This window comes from Ranitomeya variabilis, chromosome 1 (genome assembly GCF_051348905.1).
Source record: "Ranitomeya variabilis isolate aRanVar5 chromosome 1, aRanVar5.hap1, whole genome shotgun sequence".
NCBI classification, from domain to species: domain Eukaryota; kingdom Metazoa; phylum Chordata; class Amphibia; order Anura; family Dendrobatidae; genus Ranitomeya; species Ranitomeya variabilis.
The window spans coordinates 794,913,126-794,937,260 of record NC_135232.1 but is presented as its reverse complement, the minus strand read 5'-3'; the positions used below and the strand labels follow the sequence as shown (position 1 = coordinate 794,937,260).

Sequence of the window (24,135 nt, the reverse complement as noted above, 5' to 3'; positions counted from 1 at the left end):
ATATCGCACTCCTGCGCAGGCATACTTATCTGCCCTGTTGAGGGCAGAGTAAATTCCTGCAGTGCACAGGCGCTGGGCCTCTGACCTTTCCTGGCATCTGCGTACTGCAGTACTATGCGCAGATAAGTACGCCTGCGCAGGAGCGCGATGCCAGGGAGCCATGATGCAAGCAGGACGGAGGCAATCATAAGAAGATGGGACCCGGAGCTGTGACACTCATCGGACCAGACCGCCCTCCAGGTGAGTAGGTGAGTATAATAAAACTTATTTTTCTTATCTTTCAGGTCGGATCAGGGGCTTATATACAGCATTATAGAATATTTCAGCTCGATCTGCATCCTCAGATGCACATTCAGCTGAAATATATTGCAGCGCCGGCGATCCGCCAGTTCCGCTGCAGTACACGCCGCTGACCAATTTGCATCCAGCATCTGACCTCGGTATGTCCAAGACTGGGGGGCATATGGCAGTGACGACATGAGCGATGGTTGGGATGCTGAAGTCAGCTGGCGGCCCTTGCGCCGGTTACAGAAGAGGACGCCGTGTGGCATGGGAGCGGAGAAAGGTGAGTAGAATCGGGTTTTTTTCATGTGTTGCAGAAGAACAAAACAGATTATCAGAGAAAGGGTCATGTAGCGCTATGCCCAACATGGTGTCTCCTCCTCCCTCCTTGCAGGGATGCCAGCTTACTCACCGGCCCATGGCACTGTCAACAGTATGCTTCTGCTCCTGCCTTCTCCCTCCACTATGCACGCTGCACTGTGTCTCGACGGCGTGCCTAGGGAGCATGTGCGCGCACTCCCCTGTTCTAAAACATGCACATGGTAAATACTCAGCTGGGAGGCATTTAGTTAAATGTGTGTTCACTTGCAACATGTCTCCCAGCCAATAGCTTGGAGACATCTTGTATAAAAAGCACCATCCCCAATAGGGAGGTGCCTGAGCAATCCCTATAGTTACAGTATGTTAGGTGGTTGGTGTGTATGCAACTGTATGTTGCCAGGTCCCCCATTCCTAGTCTGATATAGTATCCTATATCCCATACCCTGTGTACTGTTATTAGTGCTCGCTTCCTGTGACTGCTTCAGAGGTGTCTTGATCCTGAAATCGCGTCTGCGGTACCGGTACCTTATTACTATTTATGTATGGTGCTGTCCTTTATATAGCATCCTGTTATGTGGAGCGCCGTCGGTTATTACACAATATCATCTCTTGTCATCTACAGCACCATCCCTTACATTGAGTATTCTCATTATTTTTGTTATTTACAGCGTCTTCTCTTTATTGCATGGTGTCCTCTCCTGTAAAATGTAAAATGACAGCTGAGGGAGCAGCATCCAACCAGAAGACCAGTCCATCAGCCGCAACGATCACAAAAGAAGCTTTCCCATGCTCCATCAGCCGTCATTTCAGTTTATAGCTAACAAGAGTGGATGATATGTAATAAAGAACAGGGAGGTATAAATAACAAAAATAATGAGAATCTGATATGTAAGGGACGGTGCTGTACATAACAAGTGGGAACTATATGATAAGGGACAGTGCTATACATAAAGAGAGGGCACTGTGTAATAAGGGGCGGCAATATATATGAGAGACTGTAAAAAAATATGTACAATATATCTGTAACTTGGTCGCAATGAAAGGAGGGGGGCCCAGATACATTTCTTGCACAGGGGCCCTAAGCTGTCTGTGTCCGCCCCTGATCCACCCCCATGCTTAATGGTTGGCGAGATGTTCTTTTCCTGAAATGATGTGCCCTTTTTTCTCCACACATACCTTTGATCATTGTGGCTAAAGAGTTCTATTTTAATGTGATCGATTCTTCATGTATCAGGCTTGTTTAGATGTTCTTTTGTATACTCCTGACGTTGAATTTTATGGTGAAGATGCAGGAGAGGCTTCCTTCTGATGACTCTTCCATGAAGGCCATATTTGTGCAGGTACCTCTGAACAGTAGATCAATGTACCACAGCTCTAGAGTCTGTTAAATCTTTCTGAAGGTCTTTTGCAGTTAAGTGGAGGTTCTCATTCTAGCAATTGTACGAGCACGCTCTCACTGTTTTCTCAATTTTGCTTGGTCTTCCAGACTTTATCTTGACCTCCACTTTTCATATTAACTGCCATTTCTTAATTACAGTTCAAACTGAGGAAAAGGCAACTTGAAAATGTTTTGCTATCTTCTTATAGTTTTCTGCTGCTTTGTGGGCCTCCGCTATTTTCATTTTCACAGTGCTAGGCAGCTGCTTAGAAGAATTCCTGGCTGCTTTTTTTGCCACAAGGTAAGATGAGGCTGGGTTCTATAAAGCTGGGAAATTTGTATCACCTGGCCTTTTCTAACAATGATAGTGAACAAGCCATAACCCTAACAGACTAATTAAGGTCTGAAATCATGGTCAAAGATATCTGAGCACACAAATCTCCAAAGGTGCCCAAACTTTGGCATTGATCTATTTTCCTTTTTGTAATTTTTAAAATGTAAAAAATGGCTATATATACAGGGTTGGCCATTTATATGGATACACCTAAATGGAAATGGTTGGTGATATCAACTTCCTGTTTGTGGCACATTAGTATATGGGAGGGGTAAAATTTTTCAATATGGTTGGTGACCATGGCAGCCATTTTGAAGTCGGCTATTTTGGATCCAACTTAATTTTTTTCAATGGGAAGAGGGTCATGTGACACATCAAACGTATTGAGAATTTTACAAGAAAAACAATGGTGTTCTTGTTGTTAACGTAATTTTATTCTTTCATGAGTTATTTACAAGTTTATGACCACTTATAAAATGTGTTCAAGGTGCTGCCCATTGTGTTGGATTGTCAATGCAACCCTCTTCTCCCACTCTTGACACATTGATAGCAACACCGCAGAAGAAATGCTAGCACAGGCTTCCAGTATGTGTTGTTTCAGATGCTGCACATCTCGTATCTTCACAGCATAGACAATTGCCTTCAGATGACCCCAAAGATAAGTCTAAGGGGGTCAGATCGGGAGACCTTGGTGGCCATTCAACTGGCCCACGACAACCAATCCACTTTCCAGGAAACTGTTCATGTAGGAATGCTCGGACCTGACACCCAAGATGGTGCACCACCACATTATGGGTGTCAGGTCTGTACAAGGAGCAACATATATTGCTTCATACAGTATTATGGGCACCACATAGAGCTCCATACAGAATGAGCCCCATATATTGCTCCATACGGTATTATGGGCACCACATAGTGCTTCATAAGGAATAGAAAGAATAAGGAGCCCCATATATTGCTCCATACAGTATAATGGGCATCACATAGTACTTCATAAAGAATAAGGAACCCCATATATTGCTCTATACAGTATTATGGGCACCACAAAGGGCTCTGTACAGAATTGGGAGCCCCATATATTGTTCCATACAGTATTATGGGCACCACATAGAGCTTCTTTGTGGTGCCCATAATATTGTATGGAGCAATATATGGGGCTCATTATTCTGTATGGAGCTCTGTGTTCCCATAATACTGCATGGAGCAATATATGGGGGCTCCTTATTTTTTATGAAGCACTATGTGGTGCCCATAATACTGTATGTCGGACTATACTGTGAAATATTTGGCATTGTACTATACCTATATTTCTTTGCCATATCTGTGCATCATGAATTGTGGTATGTGTTAAAGTGGCCCACTGAGACTCTTTCACTCAGGGCCCATGAAAACCTGGAGCCAGCCCTGCTTCTGGGACTTCTCCTGTTCTCCAGGAATTTTCAAAGATTCTGACTAGTGGTTCTGCAATTTCCTCTTCTAACTTTTTCAGTACCCTAGGGTATAATTCATCTGGACTAGGAGATTTAAATTATTTTAAATTAGCTAAGTGTTCCCTCACCATCTCTCTGTTAATGGATAGAGTGGATTATTTTATTACTTCGATGGCACCGTGAAGATCAGTTGATGTTACATTTGCCTTCTTAGAGAACACAGATGCAAACTAGGAATTTAAAAGTTCGGCATTCTCAACATCATTTTTGACCACTTCACACTATTCATCCTGTAAAAATCCTTTAGCATCTTCAGCTTTTCTTTTGGTTTTGACTTACCAATAACATGTCTATTGATCCTGTGATTTCCATGATTTCACAACTTTTCCCTCTTTGTTGCAATTCGCATGTTGATGAGGGTACGCAATAGAAAATAGCATAATAGACATACAGTATGTAGTAAGGTATAGTAGCATATGATGTAACATATCTTTGTGGCATACTTCTGTCTATTTCGGCAGGGTAAATATTTTGAGATACAGTTCAGCCGTGGGGGAGAGCCTGATGGAGGGAAAATATCCAACTTTCTCCTGGAGAAATCACGTGTTGTCAATCAGAATGAGAGTGAGCGCAACTTTCATGTCTTTTATCAGGTAAATATTTCATTAATCTAGTACTGAAGAGAAATCTGTTCCATATTTGTAAATCATTTACATCTATATTGTTAGAAAAAGGGTTGAAGATTTTAAATTGGTGTGGAAAAAATATCTTTCATGGATTGTGACCTTATTATTGTCTTCAACAGCTAATAGAGGGGGCATCAGAGGAACAAAAGCAAAATCTGGGCATCATGACTCCTGAGTACTATTTCTACCTGAATCAGTCAGAAACCTATAGGGTTGAAGGAACCAATGATAAGAATGATTTCTATGAGATGACAGTAAGTTTTCAGTAATGTGTTCTACTCTAGGGACTTATCATACTTACCATCTGAAAAGATAGTTCTCATTGTCATTGTGTCATGCTTGTTTCTCATAGAATGCCATGCAGGTCATTGGTATTTCATGGGAAGAGCAGCAGCTGGTCCTGCAAATAGCAGCAGGAATCTTGCATCTTGGGAATATCGGCTTTCAAGAGCAGGGGAATTATGCTACAATAGAGTGTACTGACCGTGAGTAATTCCTCATTACTTTACTTTTAACTATTACTGGAGAGTAGAATGTACAAGGCTGTGATCACAATATGTCATAATATCAGGGGTTTTGCTAAAATAGGACCACAAGTATTTCTAAAGAGCAGAGATGATAGATGCAAATCGAATTTAATTTGAATATTATGAAATACAGAGGTCACAGAGAATTCAAACAATTTTCAATTTGATTTGCAAAAAAAAATCACACCACTAGGGATGAATGAACCCAAGCTGTAAGTTAAGGGTCCATGCAGGAGACTTAATGTCCAGTACCAAACATGAACTTTTAACAAGATGTCCAGTTTGCTGTTCAGGTTCTGATGTCTAATAAAGTTTGTTGAAAGGCTGCAGGAATGCCAATAAGCAAGCTTTTTGGGATGTGGGTACTTCAGGAGCCATCACATGACTGTGACTGGCTGGCGCAGCACATGAGCTGGCCTACGTAAATGATGGATCACAAGTGCCACCGCCATTCTGCTCTGATTAGTGTAGGGACAGGACGCAGCTTGAGTAAGGGACAGTGTTAGGTTGCGCACTCTGCAAAAAAGCTGCTGTGAGTACTCTTCATGTGTCTCAGTGGGAGAACTGTGTCAAAAGGCCGTTGTGTGTACTCTGCACCCTCGCCTGTGGGAATACTGTGTATACTCTACAATTCCCAATGAGGGAGTACTGTGACAAAATGCCACTGTGTGTACTCTACACCCCACCGCCTGTGACAGTACTGTGCCTTTCAGCTACTGTGTAAACTCTGCACCCCTGCCTGTGGGTGTACTATGCCAAAAAGCTGCTGTGTGTACTCTGCACCCATATCTGTGAGAATACTGTGCCAAAAGCCTGTGTGTACTCTGCACCCCTGCCTGTTGGAGAACAGTGCCAAAAAAAACACTTTGTGTACTCTGCACCCATATCTGTGGGAGTACTGTGCCTTTAAACTGCTGTGTACTCTGCAACCCCGCCTGTGGAAATACTGTGCCAAAAAGCTTGTGTGTGTACTCTGCACCCATATCTGTGGGAGTATTGTGTCTTTAAACTGCTGTGTGTACTCTTCAACCCCGCCTGTGAGAGTACTGTGCCAAAAAGCTGGTGTATGTACTCTGCACCCATATCTGTGGGAGTACTTTGCCTTTTAGCCGCTGTGTGTACTCTGCACCCATATCTGTGGGAATACTGTGCCTTTAAGCCGCTGTGTGTACTTTGCAACCCCATCTGTGGGAGAAATGTGCCAAAAGCGGCTGTGTGTACTCTAATCCCATATCTGTGGGAGTACTGTGCCAAAATCCCGCTGTATGTACTCTGCAACAGCACCTGTAGGACTACTGTTCCAAAAAGCCTCTCTGTACTCTGCAGCCATCTCTTTGCCATTTGTAGCCAAAAAATATATATTTTACTAAATCATTCTACACTGCAGTTGTGTCTTTACCATTTTTGGACCAAAAAAGTTATTGTACACTGCAGCCATTTCTTTGCCATTTGTTGGCCAAGCAAAGAATTTTACTGTACACACCGCTGTGTGTATATGAGCAGTGTGGAAAAAAAATAAACCTACTCTGCCGCCATCTTTTTGTGAGTAGTGTGCCGAAAAACCACTTCCAAAAATAAAATGAGCAGAGCATCAAATAGGGGACGTGGCCGTGGTGGTAATGTGTAGTTACTTCTTTTGGTGGTGTAGCTGCTGCAGGGAGAAGATGTGGTCATTTTGTGCCTGCTATGTGTCCAAATACAACACCTTCCTATGATGCACACAGGCGACAGGTCATTATGCGTTCTTTTGTAAGGCCGAATACCTCTACATGAATGGGGAGGCCTGAACATGTCGATACGGAGTTACATTGGATGGAAGATAGTGGTTCCAATTCCTTTGCATGACCTTCCACGCAGTCCACTGTAGAAAATGCAGAATTTGTACTTGAAGACCATGGTCATCTGGCTTCCACCTCAACCCTTTGGAAATCAGATAAGCAGTCTGAGCCCCAAGTCATGCAGCTGTCTCTTCTACTTTTTGATGACTCTGCTGGCTTGGTTTCCATGGCCCATCTGCAAGGCCCTGCCCCAGAAGTGGAAAAGATTGAGTACACTGATGCTCAATTACTTGTTCAATTTGAAGATGAGTAAGTCTGAGGGCTATTGCACAAGGTCAGTGCAGCACATCTCTGATTATGATGATGGAACACAGTTTTCAACTGCCATAGATTTTTGCACTGTGCAGACTGGCAAGGAGGGCAGGGGTAAGGAGTTGGTGGAAGACGATGAGGACCTCACATGAATAAGAGGCTATCGTAGCGAGTGGCCCCTAGTCAGTACATTGGCAGCTACTGCCCACCACACTGCTGAAATAAGCACACCAAAGACAGCTCAAAAGAGCTCCCTGGCATTGCATTTCTTCAGGGAATGTGCAAATGACAAGCTACAGGTGGTTTGCATGCTATGCAGTCAGAGCCTGAAGAGAGGCATAAACTTTTGAACATGAGCACCACCTGCATGACGAGGCATCTGATTTCCAAGCATGAGTTGCAGTGGAATACACACCTTAAAAAGCATGACAGATCTGAGTCTCCTCCTGCTGTGGTCTTGGCCACTTCCTTCTGCTCCCCATAAAGAGAGGATATGACAGCACCACCACCACCATCTGTGTCATTGAGCATCTCCACACTGTCCTATGGAAGTGTTCAGCTTTCCATCCCCCAAACTCTCAAGAGAAAGAGGAGATGCCCCCCTACTCACTCATGAGCTATGGTACTGAATGACAGCATTTCCAAATTACTGGTCTTTGAAATGCTGACATTTTGGCTGGTGGAGACAGATAGTTTAAAAAAAACTGATGGCAGTGGCTGGCCCTCAGTATGTTGTTCCCAGCCTCCACTACTTTTCCAACAATGGAAAAGTAGTGCCATGCCAACAATGCACTGCACAAACATGTTGTGGACAAAACAAGTAGTGCACTTCCCAACGCCATCAGTGGCAAGGTCCACATAACAGCCAATACTTGGACCAGTAAGCACAGCCAGGGACGTTACATCTCACTAACTGCCCACTGGTTAAATGTAGTGGCGGCTAGCACAGAGGCAGAAAGCGTTCTAGCCCATGTCCAACTCTGACATGCAGAAGTAGTGCTAAATGCTGTGCTTCAAAAGCATCCAGCAACTAGAGGGGTTAACACAGTCACAGGAGACAGGGAGTGGTTAGCAGAGCCCCAGGGGGATTGTGGGAAACTTGTTTACTGTTCTGGCAGCAGCCAAAGGGATGAGTGGTTGTGATCTCTCTCTCACAAAAGTTTAGGCAAGTGAACCATAGGGACACAGGATTCCATTACCAAGTGGAGCTGGGCTATCCCCTATACTGCTAGTTGAAAAAGTCTATCATGAGCAGGAAGATGAGGACTGGAAGGACTGTGTCACAGGGATCAGCTCTCTCAGCCAACCTTCCTCCATCTCACTGTGCTAGAAGGAATGCTGTTTACTACTGTGCCTTTGTAAATAGTAGATCTGTGCTATCAAAAAAGACTGTTAGTCAATGTGCCTCTAAGAAGCAGCTGTACTGTTTATAAAGCCTATGCTTAAGTGACTTGAATTGTACTGAATGTGTTGTGACAGTAAACTACGCTGTTCATATTCATGAGGACTCTGCAGTACATGGTCGCCCTGAGTAACGGTTCCCCCAGAGTTCCAAAGAATTAATGTCCCACCCCTATCTGAATCTAGTGGCGTGCTCGTAACACTACCACCACTGAGGATTGCTGGACATTTCTCTGTCTGGGTTGCCTCCTCCTCCTCCTACTCCACTTCTTTCACTGCCTCACAGAAAGACCTGCACCACAAAGCCTACACCGCGCAGAAGCTGTGAACAGGTATCAAACAGCAGAAAAATGAGTGGCTGGTGATTGTGAACCTCAAGCCTGGCTTTGTGGTGTACGATAATGTGCGAATCTCGTAGCATCTCTGGTTTGATGCACATCCCTTGCCTGGTGCATTTACTGAACTTAGTGGTATAGAGCTTCCTGAAACTCTACCCACATATATCAAAGCTGCTGCTCCTGAAAGTGTGAACAGTGTGTGCTCGTTTTTGACGTTCTCACCCTGCTGCTTGCCTGTCTGCACTGCAGTGTCACTTCTGCCTTCCTGCTCACCAGCTGATATGCGCATACCAACAAAGTGGAAATCCACCTTTCATATACTGGAGAGACTGTCCGAGCAGCCGCAGGCAATAGTGGAGTTTCAAGTGTAGCATGCACTGGTGAGTAGCTCTGCAGAACAACAACATTTCACCACCAATGAGTGGGCCACCATGAGGGACCTGTGTACCGTGTGTTACTAATATGGCCGCTGATGTTGCCATGATCAGTGTTACTATACCACTTTTATTCCTGCTGGAAAAAACAATTCAGGCCATGATGGTTGAGGTAGTGGCACAGGAGGCATAGGAGCCATTATTAGGCCTGTCGTCCAAACTAGGCTCAGTGGGTGGGTTACTGTCCCAACATCGGCCAGGTACCCAACTGTACAGCCAGAGGACAGTTTGGGAGGATGATTATGATGATAAGGAGGTGGGGGAACAACTGTGTTCACAGCAGGGTGGCACTTAGAGCAGCTCATGGGGGGATACAGAGTACTCAGATGATAGGATCGGAGAATGCACGAATACAAGCATACGATGGTAGAGAAACTACTGATAGCTTTTCCACCTGATGGCGGGGGCTCAGTGGAACAACAAGGCAGAGGCAGAGGAGAAAGTCAGCAGCACCGCTGCAGCATTGCCACCACCTCGGAAGGCACAGTTAGCAAGGCCGAAATGTGCCAAAACTTTGAGCACATCACAACATTCAGCACCACAATCTGATATGGTCCATATTAGATAAAAATAGGAGAACCCGGAGCATAATATAAACAACTTCTTTATTGATACAAAAGTTTAAAAGCCATATATCAGTAATACTTTAGGTGCATATTTTCCAATAAGTAACATAGATGAGGGGGAAACCCACCCCTCTAAAATCCCCATACTGAGCAGTAATCATGTAGAAAGGATAGAGCAAAAGACCCTTCCATATGATATATCCTGGTAATACGGCAAGCTGGTCAGTAGTAAAATGACAGTCCTAACAGCCAAAGCAAAAATATCACGGGTCAGCTTACCAGCACAGGGGGGAAGCAGAGGAGGGGGGTCCCTCCTCTGGTGGCCGTGCGCATCGCCCGGCTGGTGGGTGGCTCCCTCATGTGGGCGGGCATCTGTGTGCTCTGTGCGATCGCTCCGGGAGATGTCCTCTGCTTCCCCCCTGTGCTGGTAAGCTGACCCGTGATATTTTTGCTTTGGCTGTTAGGACTGTCATTTTACTACTGACCAGCTTGCCGTATTACCAGGATATATCATATGGAAGGGTCTTTTGCTCTATCCTTTCTACATGATTACTGCTCAGTATGGGGATTTTAGAGGGGTGGGTTTCCCCCTCATCTATGTTATTTATTGGAAAATATGCACCTAAAGTATTACTGATATATGGCTTTTAAACTTTTGTATCAATAAAGAAGTTGTTTATATTATGCTCCGGGTTCTCCTATTTTTATCTACATTCTATGGAGCGGACTTGATGTGTCTGGTTACATATAACACACATGTGTTTCTTCCCAGACTATTAATATGACTTTGGGATTTGTAATATTATGGTCCATATTAGCAGGAGGCAGCATTACAACAACATGGTGGTAGAGAAACTGTCAACACGACTCCACGTACTAACTGATTGGTCTGCCCAATTTATCTGGGTCTCCAGATTGGAGACATGGCCTGAGCTTGCTCTTTATGCCTTGGAGGTGCTGGTCTGCCTGCAGCAAGTGTACTGCCGGTACATGTGTTTAGTACAGCACGGATTGTGATCACACCGCATCCACCAGTCCACATCCAACATGTGGAAGCTAACATTCCTTAAAATGAACCAGGCGTGGAACCCACGGGACTTGTCCATACCTTCTTATGACTAGACAATTATACCTGCTGCATCCAGCCAGTATTCAAGTCTACTTGCCATTCATATTTGCCTCCTCTCCAAATAAAATAACAAAAAACTATGTTGGCTCTCATTTCCTCTTCCACCTACACCGCCACATTCACCTCCTACTCCAGCTGGACTTCAGCCCCCTGGTTGTAGCTTGTTAGTTTATTTTGGGTTCATTCTATGTTTTTTCAAGTCAGTTCATAAAAAAATACATAACACAAAACATTTTCTATTACTCCTCCCTTGCCTCTTCCACCTATACATCCACCTCTTTTTCCACTTCGACCTACGCCTCCTATTTGTAGATTGCTAGTTTTAGTTTTGTTAATTCTAGGTTGTTTTAAGTCAGTTCCATAAAAAAAAATAAAAAAAAAAGTGAAAGAAAGGAAAAAAAAAAAAAGTTTAAAAAAAGTGTTGGATTACTCCTCCCTTGCTTCTTCCACCTATACCGCCACATCCACCTCTTCCTTCACTTGGACCTATGCCTTGAGGTTCTAGATTGCTACTTTCAGTTTTACTAATTTTAGGTTGTTTTAAGTCAGTTCCATAAAAAAAACTTAAAAAAGGAAAAAAAAGGAAAAAGTGTTAGATTACTTCTCCTTTGCCTCTTTCACCTATATCGCCACTTTCACTTTTTCCTCCACTTGTACTTATGCCTCCTGGTTCTAGAGTGCTAATTTTACCTTGGTTAATTCTAGGGTTTTTTTAAGTCCCTTCCATAAAAAAAAAAAACCCACCAAAAAAATTTTAAAAGTCTTGGATTACTCCACCCTTGCCTTTTCAATCTGCACAGCCAAGTCCACCTCCTCTTCCACTTGGACCTGTTCCTCCTGGATCATGATTATTACTTTTTATTTCTGTTCCGAGTAGCGTACTCACAGGATGCCACTTTATAACAATGTAACTTCTACTGTCTTTATTTCTTCTTTTTACATTTTTCATGCTTGATTCCGATAGATGTATACAAAAATAGTAGAACAGAGCAGCAAAAGAAAAAATAAAGAGTCTGGGTGCGAAAAAGCTCCCACAGGTACAATACAGACCAAAAGTTTGGACACACCTTCTCATTTAAAGAAGTTGTCCACTACTATAACCTTTTTTTTTTTTTTTCATAAATCTTGCTATTATGGGCCACTGAAAACATCTACTGTGTTTATTTTAGCAATATTACCTTTTATCATGCTGTAGCAGCACATTTTAGTGCTGGATTCAGCTCTCATGGGGTTAATCGACAACTTCCTTTCTCCTGAGTCATTGTGCTCTAATACTACAAGTTCCATGATGCATTGCACTGCTACTAAGCCTGAACCTAGCACACCCACTCCAAAACACACCCCAACCCCTCCCTCCTCTCCCTCCTCTAGCTTCAGAAAGATTTGTGATGTCATTTCTGTCCGACCTCCTCTTTTACATTTGTCCAACCCACACTCCATTACAGATAGATAGAGGGAAAGATAGATAGATAGATAGATAGATAGATAGATAGATAGATAGATAGATAGATAGATAGATAGATGTCTATTTCCATAGGTATGTCCATATCCATGTTTCTAAACCCCTTCACCCCCTGGAGCTTTTTTGTTTTCGTTTATCGCTCCCCTTCTTTCCAGAGCCATAATTTTTCCGTCAGTATGGCCATGTGAGGGCTTATCTTTTGCAGAACAAGTTCTACTTTTGAACGCCATCATTGGTTTTACCTTGTCGTGTAGCAGAAAATGTGAAAAAAATTCAAAGTGCAATGAAATGGCAAAAAAAGTGCAATCCCACGCTTGTTTTTTGCTTGGCTTTTTGGCTAGGTTCCCTAAATGCTAAGGCTGTGTGCACACGTTGCGGATCTGATTGCAGATCCGCAGCGTTTTTTGCTGCACTGAATTGCATCAAATCCGCAGTGTAGTGCACAACCAATGTAAGTCTATGGGAGCCGCAGACTTGTGCACATGCTGCGGAAAAAGCTGCACCAAAACCGCACCAAGAACTGCATCAAAACCGCACCAAAAACTGTATCAAAACCGCACCAAAACTGCGAAACTGCACCAGGTTTTGATGCAGTTTTTGGTGCAGTTTTGGTGCAGTTTTTGGTGCAGTTTTTATGCTTTTTTTGGTGCGGTTTATGCGCGGTTTTAATGCCGTTTTTGGAAATAAGTAAATAAACGGAAAATGTGCATGATTTGAATGGAAACATGCATGAAAAAACGGATTCCAAGGCCGGATTCATCATTTCACAGCTCAGTTTCATACTTTTTTTTGCCGGATCCGTCGCTGTGCGTTTTTTCGCCGGACAGAAAAAACGTTCCTCTGTATGTGTTTTCCATCCGGCGGAAACAGCTTTTTTAACGGATCCGGCAAAAAACGGATGAAACTCTATGAGAAAAAGACGGATCCGTCGGAAAAAAATGGATCCGTTTTTTTCAAAACTCGCCGGATTGTGCCTCACGGCAAAAACCTGATGTGTGAAAGCAGCCAAATATATGGATAGATACATCTATGTATCTATAGATATATCTATAGATAAATATATCTATAGATAGATATATCCATAGATATATAATAGAAAGGCCGATGTTTCTAAGGCTACTTTCACACTTGCGTTTTTCGCAATCCGTCTTTTTGGGAAAAAAACGGATCCTGCAAATGTGCTCGCAGGATGCATTTTTTACCCATAGACGTGTATTAGTGAAGGATCGCGACGGATGGCCACACGTCGCGTCCATCGTGCAACGGATGCGTCGTGTTTTGGCGGACCGTTGGCACATCCGTCACGTCTGCCATTTTCTACCGCGCATGCGCGGCCAAAACTCCGCCCCCTCCTCCCCGGACTTCAGAATGGGCAGCGGATGCGTTGAAAAACTGCATCCGCTGCCCACGACGTGCACAAATTTCACAACGTGCGTCGGTACGTCGGCCCAACGCATAGCGATGGACCCGTGCCGACGCAAGTGTGAAACAGGGCTTAATGAGCTTTTAATTTAATAAAAAACTGAAAAAAACGGCGTGGGCTCCCGCGCAATTTTCTGCGCCACAGGGGGAAAGCCGACGGCCGAGGCCAATATTTGTAGCCTGCTATGAATATCAGCCCGCAGCTGTCTGCGTAGCCTTTACTGGCTATTAAAATAGAGGGACCCCCCCAAAAAAAATGACGTGGGGTCCCCCTATATTTTATAGCCAGAAAGGCTACGCAGACAGCTGCGGGCTGATATTAATAGCCTAGAGAGGGGCCATGGATATTGGTCCCCCCCCCCCCCGGCTACAAATACCAGTCCGCAGCCACCCCAGAAATGGCGCATCTGTAAGTCTACGTTCACATTAGCGTTCGGCGCCGCAGCGTCGCCGCATGCGTCATGCGCCCCTATATTTAACATGGGGGCGCATGGACATGCATTGTGCTGCGTTTTGCGACGCATGGGTTTTTTCGGTCGCAAGCGTTGGGCGCAGAGGACGCAGCAAGTTGCATTTTTTTTGCGTCCAACTTTCGGCCAAAAAGGACGCATGCGTCGTTTTAGCATGCGTTTTGTTGTGTTTTTGTTTGCGTTGTGCGTTGCGTCTCCGACGCTGCGGCGCACAACGCAAATGTGAACGTAGCCTTAGATGCGCCAATTCCGGCACTGAGGCTGGTTTCACACTTGCGTTTTTGGACGCTGCGTTTTAGCGCTAAAAAACGCATGCTTTTTTTCCTATACTTAACATTAAAAACGCATGCGTTTTTTCGCATGCGTTTTGACGCGTTTTCGGCAACGCATGCGTTTTTGAATGCGCGCGTTTGTTTGCGTTAAAAACGCATGCGTTTTTATAGAAAAAAAACAGAAAAAACACTGAAAAACCACCCACCACCATCAGGGTGATAAAGGGATCCAAACCCTAACCCTACCCCTAACCTCACCCCTAACCGTGTAATGAACATTTTATGACATAGTGCCACGATATTTCAGTGCCACGTATATAAGTGCCACGTATGTAAGTGCCACGTATGCAAGTGCCACGTGCCACGTATGTAAGTGCCACGTATGTAAGTGTCACGTATGTAAGTGCCACGTATATAAGTGCCACGTATGTAAGTGCCATGTGCCACGTATTTAAGTGCCACGTATGTAAGTGCCACATATGTAAGTGCCACGTATGTAAGTGCCATGTATGTAAGTGCCACGTATGTAAGTGCCACGTGCCACGTATATAAGTGCCACGTATGTAAGTGCCACGTATGTAAGTGTCATGTATGTAAGTGCCACGTATATAAGTGCCACGTATGTAAGTGCCACGTGCCACATATATAAGTGCCACGTATGTAAGTGCCACGTGCCACGTATTTAAGTGCCGCGTATGTAAGTGCCACATATGTAAGTGCCACGTATGTAAGTGCCATGTATGTAAGTGCCATGTATGTAAGTGCCACGTATTTAAGTGCCACGTGACACGTAATTTCAGTGCCACGGATTTAAGTGCCACCTATGTAAGTGCCACGTGCCATGTATTTCAGTGCCACGGATTTAAGTGCCACGGATTTAAGTGCCACGTATGTAAGTGCCACGTATGTAAGTGCCACGTATTTCAGTGCCACGTATTTCAGTGCCACGTATTTCTGTCACGTTTAGGGTTAGGGTTAGGCCCTAACCCTACCCCTAGCTATTTCTATTTATAGTGGGTTTTCTTGTGGATTTTGATGATTGGCAGCTGTCACACACTTCTCAGCATGCGTTTTAAAAACGCAAACGCATGAAAAAACGCATGTAAACGCGGCAAAACGCCGCTTTTTTTCTACATGCAAAAACGCATGCGTCTAAAAAACGCAGCGTTTTACCACGTTTACATGCGTTTTTTCACACATGCGGTTTTTAAAAAAACGCATGCAGATAAAAACGCAAGTGTGAAACCAGCCTAAGCCCCTCTCTTCCCACTCCCGTGTAGCGGTGGGATATGGGGTAATAAGGGGTTAATGTCACCTTGCTATTGTAAGGTGACATTAAGCCGGGTTAATAACGGAGAGGCGTCAATAAGACGCCTATCCATTATTAATCCAATATTAATAAAGGGTTAATAAAACACACACACATTAGGAAAAAGTATTTTAATATTCTTCATTTCACCATACTTACCATACTTCAGCCCCTGCAAAAAACGTAAAATAATAAACCGTATACTACCTGTCCGCCGTAGTCCAAATAATAACGAGTGTCCCACAACGACCTCCCCTATAGAACAGAGACATCGGGTGATGTCACTGCTCTATAGGACCCTATGTGACACACTGACAGGAGACAATGGCTCCTGCAGTGCATCACTGAGGTTACTATAGTTCACTGGTCTCACTTTATGGCAAAAAGCTGCGTGGGAACTTTCTCATACAGCATGCCATAAAGTGAGACTAGGGACTATTTTCTCACAGGGGCGTAGGAATACATTGTGGGGAATACATTGTGGAAGGATACCTTCCTCCCCTCATTGTCTTCCTGGAGCCCCTGGAGAGTGGTTGCATCAGCAGAGGCTCCTGTTCTCCACGGGAGATCGTCGTGGGACACTCATTTTAATTGGATTTCTGCGGATCAGGGAGTATATTGGTTGTTTATTATTTTAATATTTTTTATGACACTGGCTTCGGGGATCAAAGTGACAAGTGATGGTGAGTATGTAATCTATGTTATATGTACTGTATGTCTGTATGTATGTATGTACTGTATGCGCATGTCGTCGCATGGCGCATGTCGTCGCATGCCGTCGTATGGCGCATGCCGTCGCATGGCGCATGTCGTCGCATGGCGCATGCCGTCGCATGTTGTCGCATGGCGCATGTCGTCGCATGCCGTCGCATGGCGCATGTCGTCGCATGGCGCATGTCCTCGCATGTCGTCGCATGGCGCATGTCGTCGCATGGCGCATGTCGTCGCATGTCGTCGCATGGCGCATGTCGTCACATGGCGCATGTCGTCGCATGCCGTCGCATGGCGCATGCAGTCGCATGGCGCATGTTGTCGCATGTTGTCGCATGGCGCATGCCGTCGCATGTCGTCGCGTGGCGCATGTCGTTGCATGTTGTCGCATGGCGCATGCCGTATGTCGTCGCATGGCGCATGCCGTCGCATGGCGCATGTCGTCGCGTGGCGCATGTCATCGCATGTCGTCGCATGGCGCATGTCATCGCATGGCGCATGCTGTCGCATGGCGCATGCCATCGCATGCATCATGTCGTCGCATGGCGCATGTTCTGTATGTGTGTATGTACTGTATATGTGTGTTTTTTTTTTGTTTTGTTTTTTTTTTTACATTCAACACATTAGCCGGATGATGGGACTACTACTGTCCCATCATTGGCTAATGTGTCACTGACTGTCACTGTAGCAGGCAGAGCACGATGGGACTTGTAGTCCCATCGGACAATGCCTGCACACAGAGACACACACACACACACACACACACCAAAGACCACCCCACCCCCCGCAGCAGACCCAGCACATACCGGCAGCAGAGCCCCGGCGCCGGCCCCCACCCCCACATGCCAGCGCAGAGCCCCGGCGCCGTACCTACATACCGGCGCTGGCACGCAGGGCACCAGCGCCGGCCCCCACCCCCACATGTCGTCGCATGGCGCATGCCGTTGCATGTCGTCGCATGGCGCATGTCGTCGCATGCCGTCGCATGGCGCATGTCGTCGCATGGCGCATGTCCTCGCATGTCGTCGCATGGCGCATGTCGTCGCATGGCGCATGTCGTCGCATGGCGCATGTCGTCACATGGCGCATGTCGTCGCATGGCGCATGCAGTCGCATGGCGCATGTTGTCGCATGTTGTCGCATGGCGCATGCCGTCGCATGTCGTCGCGTGGCGCATGTCGTTGCATGTTGTCGCATGGCGCATGCCGTATGTCGTCGCATGGCGCATGCCGTCGCATGGCGCATGTCGTCGCGTGGCGCATGTCATCGCATGTCGTCGCATGGCGCATGTCATCGCATGGCGCATGCTGTCGCATGGCGCATGCCGTCGCATGCATCATGTCGTCGCATGGCGCATGTTCTGTATGTGTGTATGTACTGTATATGTGTGTTTTTTTTTTTGTTTTTTTTTTTTTTACATTCAACACATTAGCCGGATGATGGGACTACTACTGTCCCATCATTGGCTAATGTGTCACTGACTGTCACTGTAGCAGGCAGAGCACGATGGGACTTGTAGTCCCATCGGACAATGCCTGCACACAGAGACACACACACACACACACGAAAGACCACCCCACCCCCCGCAGCAGACCCAGCACATACCGGCAGCAGAGCCCCGGCGCCGGCCCCCACCCCCACATGCCAGCGCAGAGCCCCGGCGCCGTTCCTACATACCGGCGCTGGCACGCAGGGCACCGGCGCCGGCCCCCACCCCCACATGCCGGCGCAGAGCCCAGGCGCCGTACCTACATACCGGCGCTGGCACGCAGAGCACCGGCGCCGGCACGTACATACAGACCTCAGCGCCCGCACCTTCATCATCCCTGCACAGTCCCGCCCGCCCCCAGCACAGCCCCGCAGGCAGCCACCAGCCCCTCCCACAGCCCAGTCACTCTTGATGAGTGACTGCTCTGACTGTGCAGCTGGGACACACCTGCTGCTGACGTCACGTCAATTTCCAGAGCCTGGAAATTGACGTGACGTCGGCGGAAATAAGCGGCGGCTGCAGCCTGGGGGTCACGTGACCCGGACTCAGCCGCCGCTACAGCGCTGCTCACAGGCAAAAACGGCAACAAAAGGTATTTGCACAATTCATCAGGGGCCCCGGGGGGATACATTGGGGGGTTAATTGAAAGTAGTGGACAACCCCTTTAAAGATTTTTCTGTATTTTCATGGCTATGAAAATTGTAAATTCACACTGAAGGCATCAAAACTATGAATTACCACATGTGGAATTGTATACTTAACAAAAAATTGTGAAACAACTGAAAATATGTCTTATATTCTAGGTTCTTCAAAGTTGCCACCTTTTGCTTTGATGACTGCTTTGCACACTCTTGGCATTCTCTTGACGAGCTTCAAGAGGTAGTCTCCGGGAATGGTTTTCACTTCACAGGTGTGCCCAGGTTTAATAAGTGGGATTTCTTGCCTTATAAATGGGGTTGGGACCATCAGTTGTGTAGAGCAGAAGTCTGGTGGATACACAGCTGATAGTTCTACTGAATAGACTGTTAAAATTTGTATTATGGCAAGAAAAAAAAAGCAGCTAAGTAACGAAAAACGAGTGACCATCATTACTTTAAGAAATGAAGGTCAGTCAGTCCGAAAAATTGGAAAAACTTTGAAAGTGTCCCCAAGTGCAGTTGCAAAAACCATCAAGCGCTACAAAGAAACTGGCTCACATGAGGACCGCCCCAGGAAAGGAAGACCAAGAGTCACCTCTGCTTCTGAGGATAAGTTTATCCGAGTCACTAGCCTCAGAAATCGCAGGTTAACAGCAGCTAAGATTAGAGACCAGGTCAATGCCACACAGAGTTCTAGCAGCAGACACATCTCTACAACAACTGTTAAGAGGAGACTTTTTGCAGCAGGCCTTCATGGTAAAATAGCTGCTAGGAAACCACTGCTAAGGACAGGCAACAAGCAGAAGAGACTTGTTTGGGCTAAAGAACACAAGGAATGGATATTAGACCAGTGGAAATCTGTGCTTTGGTCTGATGAGTCCAAATTTGAGATCTTTGGTTCCAACCACCGTGTTTTTGTGCGACGCAGAAAAGGTGAACGGATGGACTCTACATGCCTGGTTTCCACCATGAAGCATGGAGGAGGAGGTGTGATGGTGGGGGTGCTTTGCTGCTGAAACTGTTGGGGATTTATTCAAAATTGAAGGCATACTGAACCAGCATGGCTACCACAGCATCTTGCAGCAGCATGCTATTCCATCCAGTTTGCGTTTAGTTGGACCATCATTTATTTTTCAACAGGACAATGACCCCAAACACACCTCCAGGCTGTGTAAGGGCTATTTGACCAAGAAGAAGAGTGATGAGGTGCTACGCCAGATGACCTGGCCTCCACAGTCACCAGACCTGAACCCAATCGAGATGGTTTGGGATGAGCTGGACCGCAGAGTTAAGGCTTGTTGGAAGACTATTTCCGGTGACTACCTCTTGAAGCTCATCAAGAGAATGCCAATAGTGTGCAAAGCAGTCATCAAAGCAAAAGGTAGCTACTTTGAAGAACCTAGAATATAAGACATATTTTCAGCTGTTTCACACTTTTTTGTTAAGTATATAATTCCACATGTGTTAATTCATAGTTTTGATGCCTTCAGTGTGAATTTACAATTTTCATAGTCATGAAAATACAGAAAAATCTTTAAATGAGAAGGTGTGTCCAAACTTTTGGTCTGTACTGTATATACCAAACCTTGAATGCAGGAATTAAAAAACCAGGAGCAGCATACCGTTGTTAGTGAAAAAGAGCTGTTTTATTTAGCCCATTATGGCAACGTTTCGGTCCAAGGAAAGTGAACTTTTTTCAAGCTTGAAAAAGGTTCACTTTCCTTGGACCGAAATGTCGCCATCATGGGCTAAATAAAACAGCTCTTTTTTCACTAACAATGGTGTGCTGATCCTGTTTTTTTGATTCCTAGGTAGAGAGATAGACAACGTTTTGGCAGCTTTCTCTGCCTTTCTCAAGCCATTATTAGATAGATAGATATAGACTTTGTGAATTGAATTGTGTAGTCATGTTTCTACCAATGTCTCAGAACAGAATATATGGGGATATGTAACCTGTGTAGAACCATTTTCATGTCACTGTCCTTATGTATTATACTCTCTGTGTTCTAGTCTTGGCCTTTCCTGCCTATTTGCTGGGTATAGATAAGGACCGGCTTAATGGTAAACTAACCAGTCGCAAGATGGATAGCAAGTGGGGAGGACGGTCTGAGTCTATAACTGTCACTTTAAACGTGGAACAAGCCACTTATACGCGGGATGCTCTGGCCAAAGCTCTATATTCGAGGGTCTTTGATTTCCTGGTTGAGGTGAGAATGAAGAAAATAGTTTGCATGTATAGATGGATAGTATATGCAAATACATAGAAAGCTAAATAGTACGATTGATAGTTTGGAATCAGTTTATTTGAAATGATTTTTCTTCTCTTTTAGTCTATTAACAAGGCCATGCAAAAACCACATGAAGAATACAGCATTGGGGTGTTGGATATATATGGTTTTGAGATATTTCAGGTATAATGCTATGTTGCCAATAATATCATAATGGACAATAATGTACATGCTATATTGATCTTTCAATAAGAATGGAAATAAATTTGTTCCCAATAATGACCATAAACATCACTGTTCATAAAATGATTTTTCATGTATACCGAATGTAATAACTATAGAGTAGCAATAGTTAGTTTTTTTTATCATAGTCTTTGAAATGCTGTAGTATAAGATATCCTTTACTGATATAATTGCTGATACATAAACATACTAGTAAAAATTGTAGATTATGGATTGGACTTGTTAACTGATGCTACTATTAAAAACAACAGCTCATAAGTCGCAATGAAAAAAACAAGCCGGAACATTACTCCACAAAAAAAAACCTTTATGGAGCAGCATATGGGGCATATGGATGGGAGCTGCACATTACAGGATTGGGGCGCAGGATGGAAGCACCACATTACAGGATTGGGGTGCAGGATGGAAGCACCACATGACAGGATTGGGGCGCAGGATGGAAGCACCACATGACAGGATTGGGGCGCAGGATGGGTGCAGCACATTACAGAATGGGGGCGCAGGATGGGAGCAGCACATGACAGCTTGGGGGTGCAGGATGGGAGCAGCACATGACAGGATGGGGGTGCAGAATGGGAGCAGCACATGACAGGATGGGGCGCAGGATGGGAGCAGCACATGACAGCATGGAGCGCAGAATGTGAGCACCACATGACAAGATGGGGGCGCAGGATGGGAGCACCACATGACAGGATTTGGGTGCAGGATGGGAGCACATGACAGGATGAGGGCACAGGAAGAGAGTAGCACATGACAAGATTAGGGCGCAGGATGGAAGTAGCACATATCAGGATGGAGTCCATATACCAATATAAATGCTCGCCACCCGGTTGTAGAATGGGTTCAATAGCTAGTATTATATAGCCAGCATCTGCCTTTAACAGCAGCGATTGGATCTTGTTCCAATTAATGCTTAGCTATTGAAACGCCATTGACAATCACTGACAGTAAATTGGATGATGTAATTGCCAGTGTGCAAGCATTCTGGCTCCCATTGTTTCAAAGTGGTCCCGGGGTGCCCATGATTTGACATGGCAGCCAGGAGCCTACTGGAGCCTGTGGCTTAGCTGCATAGGAGAATGTCATCTTCTTTATAGTACTGTTGAGAATGCAGTAGTACTTCAGTATATACAGTACAACAAGCAATCAGAGGTTCAATACCCTAAAGAGATACAAAAATTAACTTATTTGGTATTACCATGTCCATAAAAGTCAAATCTATCAAAATCTAAAATTAATTAATCAGTATGGTAAATGTTTCAATAAGAAAAATTCATCAAAAAGCCAGAATTGAGGATTTTCAATTGCCACACATTCGTAAAGAATAAAAATGTTGTATGTGCCTCAAATAGGTAGCAATAAAACCATTAACCTGCCACACAGAAAGAAGTACAAGAGCTCCAGTAAACAATTTTTTTTTTTTTTTTTTTTTACAAATTTTTGAACTATTACAGTTCATTTTTTGGTATATGCACTGCTTCTCAGTACAGTATTTGGCAAAGTGAATGCAATCATTGAAAACTGCAACTGGTTCTGAAAAAAACAAGGCTATGTCACTAGAAAAATAAAAAGTTATGGCTCTTGGGAGAAGGGGAGGGAAAAAAACTAACGTGCAAAAAAGAAAATCGGCCAAGGTGTAAAAGGTTAAAGCTCTCAAATAAATTATCAATAAAATAGAAAAAACTATTTATTTATCGTCAGAATTTGAGTGACTTAATAATAATTAAGTTACTAATAAGGAAAAACTAAATCTGAGCAAGAATGGCGGAATTGCAGGATTTTCCCCCATTTCACTACAAATAGATGTTTTCCACATTTTTCAGTACATTATTAGGTAAATGTACTGTTTCTCATTATATTATTTGGCAAAGTGAATGGTATCATTCAAAATTGCAACTTACTGAAGGAAATATGAAAAAAGTAATGCCCTTGGAAGAGGAAAAAACAAAAGTGCAAAACAAAAAAAAAGGTGTGGCGGAAAAAGACTGTGTGTGTATATATATATATATATATATATATATATATATATATATATATATATATAATATATTTTTAAAAAGTGTATCTAAGAGGCTCAAGGGAGGAGCACAAAGTAAATAAACTTTGTACTACTGAGTCTTAAAGAGAATCTGATGTGTCACTTAGTTTACTGGGTGCAGCACCATAGTTAAAGAGCTGCTCTTTAGTGCGGTTGGACTAGGATGCATGAGGCCAGTAGTCCTATAGCGATAATCTCCTGCTGATAAAAAGCTGATTGCATTGAAACAGCAAAACAAAATCAGCATAGTGTGACACATCACTGTAATCAGGATCTCTGCTCCTACATTATTGCGCTCTCAGATTACATAGCAAAAACATGCTGACAGATTCCCATTAAGTACTCCATGTGCCATCAAATGTCTCTGCAAGTTGAGCCTTATTACTTAGCTTTTTCTTATAACAAAATGCTCCACTTATTTATCGTTCACACAGAATCTGGCAGTAAAACACTGTCAGAAATGAATGGCAAATTGTGTCACAGTAGAGGCCCATAGATGTTTGCAGGTGTGCATTATAGCTCTGAATGGCTCAGAGGTTATACAGAGCCATTATAAGGAGCCAATGAGTTAACAACCTATTTTTTTTTCTTCTTCACTCAGAAAAATGGCTTTGAACAGTTCTGTATAAACTTTGTGAATGAAAAACTTCAGCAGATCTTCATTGAATTGACATTAAAGGCCGAGCAGGTAAAAGGCATAAAAATCGCAAGTGAAAGTATAACAAAATGTAAGGAAGAGAGCACACTCAAAAAATCGCTTGCCTACATCTATGTACCTTAGGCTTATAAAACACAAGGGTGAAAAACCAGTACCGGTATCATCAGTGTTTTCCATCAGTGTGTCATCACTGTGTCCATTATTATCATCAGTCATCAGTGTTTTTCATGGGAAGATAAAGAAATAAATAAAAAAAGCTTCTCCTATACTCTGCAATGT

At 44.3% G+C, this 24,135-nt stretch overlaps 1 protein-coding gene across 1 annotated transcript in view; it reads left to right on the top strand.

The window, feature by feature from the left end:
- MYO1F (myosin IF) overlaps window positions 1–24,135 on the top strand; it is a 302,201-nt gene that overhangs the window by 150,644 nt on the left and 127,422 nt on the right. The window contains exons 7-12 of the mRNA XM_077273492.1: window positions 4,267–4,398; window positions 4,551–4,685; window positions 4,784–4,916; window positions 20,700–20,896; window positions 21,020–21,100; window positions 23,800–23,886. Coding sequence (XP_077129607.1) covers window positions 4,267–4,398; window positions 4,551–4,685; window positions 4,784–4,916; window positions 20,700–20,896; window positions 21,020–21,100; window positions 23,800–23,886 — 765 coding nt within the window. The remainder of the gene's footprint in view (window positions 1–4,266; window positions 4,399–4,550; window positions 4,686–4,783; window positions 4,917–20,699; window positions 20,897–21,019; window positions 21,101–23,799; window positions 23,887–24,135) is intronic.